The sequence below is a fragment of the Crocodylus porosus genome, unplaced genomic scaffold (genome assembly GCF_001723895.1).
Source record: "Crocodylus porosus isolate Cpor-Errol unplaced genomic scaffold, CroPor_comp1, whole genome shotgun sequence".
NCBI classification, from domain to species: Eukaryota; Metazoa; Chordata; order Crocodylia; family Crocodylidae; genus Crocodylus; species Crocodylus porosus.
In genome coordinates, this window is record NW_017728948.1 from 49796501 (window position 1) to 49803226 (window position 6726).

The following is a 6726-nucleotide window of genomic DNA, read 5'->3' on the forward strand; positions in this document are numbered from 1 at the left end:
ATAGGGGGTTGACAGTGCAGACCTTGGAGCTCTCAATTGTAAAAAAAAATTGATAAAGAAATAGCAGCTGTGATGTTTCTGCTACTCATTCTGCACTGGAAACAATGACATTAGCAACATTTTAAATTACCACTTGTCTCTGTTATTGGTTACTGTTACAATACTATTAAGGTATATGCGGAACTCCACTCAGAGGCAGTGAGAATGCAGTTTTAAATGAGGATCGTCCAACTGGTGACCCATGGGCCACACTGCAGTCCACAAGGGGCCAGCATGTAGCTCACAGGTCCCTGCAACTGTTTCTCCTACAGCTGCACAGCAGAGGATGGTCAGGAGGCAGCCTATGCAGCTCCCATAGTGGGTTGCAGGCAGCAACGTGCAGCTCGGAAGCTCACACAGTGGAGGCACAGTGAAGGGCAGGGTGGTCCTAGGGGGACCTATAAGTCAACATCAGCACTGTTAGTCCAGTGGGAATGATAAGGACCCTCTCTTCCAACATATGGCCCACATGATCTGAGGGCTGCATGTGGCTGGGGGCTGCACAGGTAGTTTGAATATCCCTGTTCTAAAAGACAAAAATCTGTTTTCATAGGTGATGCTACAGAAACCAGGGGTTTTGAGTTAACTGATCTTGTATTACCACTTCTGTGCTGAGAACCTGAATTTCTACATAATAGTGTTGAATCATGGCAACTCACCACTGAGACAGCAGTGTTGGGTCAAGCTACCCCATTTTTTAGAAGTGAGTGACATTAGCTATTGTCCATTGAAACTTAACTTCTACTATGTACAGAACATAACAACTTCTGAACAGGTCTAAATTCTGAGAGTTACACTGTATATGAGCAGACTTTATATCCAAGTTGAGTTTAAATAAAGTCAGTGGATGCCTGCCTGTGTGCTTCTCTTTGCCCGGCTAAGATGCAAATGGGTGGTGGAAAAGCTCTTACTCAGAGGTAAACGTAACAAAAAAATATTGCATAATGAGTGGCAAAGTGAAATAATTTATTGTAACAGCTTCTTCTAGGCTACTGAACTTTGCAAAAAAGTTATTTTTATGTATGTTAAAAAAAGATCAACGTTATTTTTAGAGTGGTGCTTCTTCTCACTACGTAGCTATGTCCACCTCAACTACTTATCAAAGGATTAAGAAGGCTAAATGTTAACAAAAACAAATCTGTTTACAAAAAACCAATTTACAACTGCCAAATGACAACAAGGTCCTTACCCATCAAAAACAAAGTACCCAAGAATATAAGAATAAATTAAACAGTATAAATATTATACAGATCAGATAAAACACAAGAGAACTAAGAACATTTTGCTGCTGTAGACTTAACACTGACGTATGGATTGTTTTGAGCGAAAAAAGGGGGAATTGCCAATCATTCAGCACCCGTCTTGAAATTTGAACATGTGCAGTTTCAAAGCAGCATGCAGGAAATGGGGAAGAAAAATCTAGTCTTTTTGTGATGGAGGTGGGCTGAGTTTGAGGAAGAAGATACTGAAAGATTGGGTATGAGAGACAGAGTTAAGGCTGTGCTGCACTTTTTGTTGTGTATGATTATTGTATTAGTGGAGAGTGTGGCTTTGAATGGTGGACTAGAATCCATAAGTTATAATTTATTTTACTACTATATTTTTATTAAGTATACTACAGACAGCACACGCAGGACAATAGGAGTTTTGGAACACATCCACATAACAGAAGAACTCCAACTTGTGCCTTTCGAAGAGTGCCTTGTGTGGAAAGCAGGCATGATTTCCTATCAGAAACTGATAAAAGCACTTCTCCTGAGCTGTTTCTGGAAGTTGTCTGCAATTTAATGCAGCTTCCTCTATTCTGGGAGCAAAACGTTTTACGCAGTGTATCTTACACACATTTCAAGGAAAGGTCTCACTGGACTGTAAAAAAAGAATCTCAGAAGATAAGCAAAAGAATTAAACTTTTCTTCTATTATGTGACAGGATGTTTAAAAGGGGGTTCTAGAAAGTCCCCGATAGCTTGCTCCAAAAACATCACTGACTTGTAACAAACAACACACCTGAGTCTCAGAGTCTGGATAATATGTCCATTTGCGGTCACTTGGAAAAGCTCTCAACAACCACCATTTTTCCATTAGTGTCTGAATGAAAGGCAAACCTGGAAAGCGCTGATACAGCTACATAAATATTTATATTGAAGGCTCCATTTTATCTCAGAGATATTTCAGTGCAGAATAAAATAATGAATCCAAGTGTTTTCTTCCTCTTATTGGAGGGTATTTCATTAACTTATTTATAAATTTACCATTGATTATGGGCATACAACATATTATCATACGATGCCACTAATACCAATATCATGCCACTAATCAAAACCAGACTCTCTCTTTAATCAGTGAAGAATGAAATAATTAGCTTCCTAGTTGTTTAAGATAGTCTTCCTTCTTTGAAACTCAGTCTTTGAACTGATAAATTAGCCTGCGTATTCTTTCTCTCTCAAACCACTTGATAATTTATTTCATACCTGAGGTACAATATATTCATTAAAAACATTCTGAATATGCACAGCTGTGCTGGTATCATTTCCATCAATGCCTTTGAAAAATGTTACCATAATATGCCGAAGTTTTAAAAAGAAACAGATTAAGGAAAGGGTAATCAGTGGAGTTTCTAACCAGGATAACTCAGCAGCCCTGTGAAGACAGCAGATTATCTTAGATCAGCACACTTCACACAGATTGATAAATGACAATTCAATATAGGGGGCCTATATTTTAATGGATTTTTACCACCCTGGATATTGCATATCTGGCTGATCTTCTATGAATCCTAATTTGGTTTATGTTATAAAAAAGGCACACTAGGCAATAGTCCACTGCACTTTCATTGTTACTTAATGTTGTTTACCAGAGGACAACCTGTAGAATGGTGTATATTAGCTCTGAATTATTAAGGAAGCTGAAAGATGTACTAATTTCTTTCATTCTCTTTCTACTAAATCTGTTATGGACACTTTTAAGCAACATCATCATAGAACAGAGTGGTTTCTTCAGAAATTTTCCTGACCAGCCTTGCAAACCCTTCTTAAAAAAATGGACGTTTTTAGTTTCATGAACTTCAGCAACTTCTTTACACCCATTCAGCTGCTCCAGATGTGCACAGTGGGTTTAATTCTGCTCCCACAGACAGAAAAGGCAAAACTCCCATTGACCTCATACAGGAGCAGGACCCCTACTTATACACACAGTACAAGAGTTTGGGAGAAAGTCAAAACAGAATAAAAAGTTGCCTTTTTTCCCATAAGAACAAGTACCTGGATGTCTTTTTCAGGTAAGTGAGCAGACTCCAAGCCTTCTGCCAAGCTGGGCATATTTAAATTTGCAATTTTCAGCTACAGGTGCAGGAAGCATGTGGCTGGCACTACAAACCAAGCTTCGATAAATTAAATCACGTTGATACATGCATAGAATGATAGAAAATTAGGGTTGAAAGGGACCTCAGGAGGTCATCTAGTCCAACCCCCTGCTCAAAGCACCACCATCCCCAGCTAGATCATCCCAGCCAGGGCTTTGCCAAGCTAGGCTTTAAAAGCCTCCAGGAATGGAGATCGCACCACCTCTCTGCCTAACCTGTTCCAGTGCTTCACCACCCCCACAGTAAGAAAGTTTTTTCTTGATATCCAACTGAAACCTCCCTTGCATAAAGCTAATTGCTTCTGAGATGCAACTCTAATAACAGGCAGTCCTGGCCAGATCAATTCCTATCGCTCAGCAGAAAGCTCCTCTTGGGGAGCTGGTGCTGGTAAATGCCCAGCCTCTGACAGCACTGCAAAACTCTAGAACTCCGGGTTCAGAGGAAGCCTCTTATTAGACCAATTAAGAAATCGCAAATAAAAAAACCACAAGATGGTTTTCTGCAAGCTATCCAGCCTCTGACGGTGCACTTAGGCATCTGCCTTCCAGGGCCCCCCCCCAGAGGCAAATCTCGAGTGGTAAGAAACAAGTGACCGTTTTACAGGGAATCTGCATGGAAGACTTTTGCAAGTCGAGCGGATTAGGGGCTCCCGCCCCTCTTCCTCCGCCCATTACAAGCGTGCCCAGGAAAGTTTGACGTGGCCCCTGTCCGATCCGGCAGCAGGCGCCTGCAGAGCCGCGGGCACCTGCTCACGGCGTGGGGGGCACGGCGCGAGTGCGACTGGGAAGGGATGTGACAGCAAACGGAGCCGGGAGCCGCCAGGCCAGCTGGAAACCCACAGCGCTGCCTCCCCGGCGGGGGAGCGGCCGCCTCGGCGCCCGCGTGTACTCACCAGCTGCCCAAACGCACCGTCAGGAGCAGGAGCAGGAGCCGCAGCCCGCTGCCCGGGTGCCACGGGGGCGAAGGGCCGCAGGGCCGCCTCCAGGGATCCATGGGCTGGGCGCGCCTCTCCCGCTCTCCCCTCCGCCGGGGCTCCGCGCTGCGGCCCGCGCCCCCAGCGCCTCGGCGGGGCGCGGGAGACCGGCACCGCACAGGTAGCGCCGGGCCAACTCGGCCAATAGGCTCTTCAGGTTGCTCCATAAATTATCTCCCAACGTGCCGGACGAATCGCTCCCGCCTAGAGGTGGAGCCTCCTTTACTAGAAGGGAAACACGCTTGCAAGGGCGGCTGGCCATTTTCACGCGGCCACGCGCGCCGTCGGACGGGGACCAGCGCCGCTTCCGTCCGCTCCCCGCGGCGCCCGCCGGCTGGGGGGCACCGAGAGACGAGCCCGCACCGCGGGGGGCCCCAGGAGGCGCCGAGCCCCCGTCTCCCGTGCTCCCCCCTGCGGGGGGGCATCGCAGCTCGGGCCGGGCCGGGCCCGGGGCGCCGCGCCCCGAGCGGAGAGGCTCCTTGGTCTGCCGAGCGCGGGAGGCGGTTGCCATGGGGACGGGGGAAGCCCGGGACCCGCCTCTCGGGCGCGCGCCGAGCCGCCCCGCGGGCTTCGCCCTGCGCTGCCCTGAGGAGCCGGCGCGAGCGGCTGCCGCTTCCGCTGCCACGACCCTGACTCCGAGCCCGTGGTTCAGGGCGGGTGGCTGGAGGGGCCAGACACACTAGGCATGGGCGACTGGTGCCTCCTGAGTCGGGGAGGGGGCAACAAGACAGCCACCGGGGGCACCGCGGGTCCGCTGTGGCCGATCCTGCCGACCTGGGCGGGTACCCCCACAGCAGCCGATCCCGCCAACCCACAACTAGCAGCGGTGTGCGGGTTGGCGGGATCAGCTTCTCCTGGCGCACTCCCCAGCCAGCGCTCTCAGGGGGACACCAGCACTCTGGCCTGCCCAGGACCGCTGGCTGATGGGGCCGCGCTTGCGCTCTCAGGGTGCGTGTGCACCCACTACACGTCGCTACTGGTGCTGGGAGTGTGGCCAAGCTGAGCCTGCCCCTGCCCACTCCCTGTCAGTCCACTGCAAAGGTGAAGCCCTCTGAGCATCTCCTTAAAACGTGCTTAATCCCTCCTGAATCCCCACTGCTGGGATGGTCCTGTTGGAGACGGTCCTGCTTGGGCTAGATGAGTGCTTCTCAACCAATGGGCCATGTCCCACTGGTGGGATGCAAAGGCTGTCTAGGTGGGACGCGGAGAAGCGGCCAGCTCGCCGCCGGCACTTCTGGGTTCGTTGCCAGCACTTTTGCTGCTGTTTGCTGCCGGCACTTCTGGGTTTGCTCATCAACCAACTGCCGGGGATCCCACCACTCATCATTTATCATGGTGGGACCAGGGTTTTGGGGAGCAATGGTTGCTGGGATATAAGGTGGAGAAGGTTGAGTATCTCTAGACTAGATGACCTCCTGAGATCTCTTCCCACACTTTCTATCAGTCTATGAAGATGTTTCCCGGTGCCTCTCAGTTTATTGCTCTTCGCTGTTATTTCTGGGCCTCATTACAGGGTAATTTTAGGCAGTTCCTGGAGCTCTTAATGCCTGGGTTGTCCACACACTAACACCTTAAAGTAGTTTAAGGCAAGGTTCCTTGAGTAGATATGATTGAGTAGATGTGATCTCTCTTATTACACCAACTACAGATTTGGAAAAAACTTCTTTACAAGTTTCAGGCACCAAACACCCTTCCTCAGGGCTAGGGATTTGTGCCTGAAAGCTTTTCTCGAACTATTTAGTTGGTCTAACAAAAGATATCACATCTACCCAAAGAACCTTGTCTGTCACCTTGTCTGTCTGAACCTTGTAGCCAACACGGCTACGACCAACAACCTAAAGTGGTTTAAAGTGCTTATTATGGCTAGGGACAGACATTACACATAAACCAGTTTAAGTGATCAGAAACTGGTTTAAATCCGTAACAGAGCAGATGTTCAGGAGGAGTGACAGATAGGGGGTGCACGTGTACCCCCTACGCATGGCAGTGCAACCCATGCAAAAAGGTGCCTGATTGCCTCCGGCCACTGCTGCTGTTGCTGGCAGCCCCTGCAGGTGGTCACCGACCATGTCGGCGCTCAGCACCCACCCCTCCCCGCGACCGCCGACAGCACCAGCGCTGTCTGCGGGACCTCCCCACCACCGGGCACCCACCACTGCTGGTGCAGCTGTGCCTCCCCAGCCGCCAGGGGCATGTGCCATTCATGGGTTCATCAGTGGCAGGTCCTGTCAGACCAACCTGGTGGCCTTTTACGATCAGATGACCAAATCATTAGATGCAGGAGTAGCAGTGGATATAGTCTTCCTGGACTTCCGGAAGGCTTTCGACACTGTCGCTCACCCCGTTCTCATTAA

The 6726-nt window shown here is 49.1% G+C and overlaps 1 protein-coding gene across 1 annotated transcript in view; it reads right to left on the reverse strand.

Annotated features, from left to right (window-relative positions):
- GABRG1 (gamma-aminobutyric acid type A receptor gamma1 subunit) overlaps positions 1-4554 on the reverse strand; it is a 100163-nt gene extending 95609 nt beyond the window's left edge. Inside the window, exon 1 of the mRNA XM_019553326.1 lies at positions 4292-4554. Coding sequence (XP_019408871.1) covers positions 4292-4539 — 248 coding nt within the window. The 5' untranslated portion in view covers positions 4540-4554. The remainder of the gene's footprint in view (positions 1-4291) is intronic.
- Between the last annotated feature and the right edge of the window lie 2172 nt (positions 4555-6726).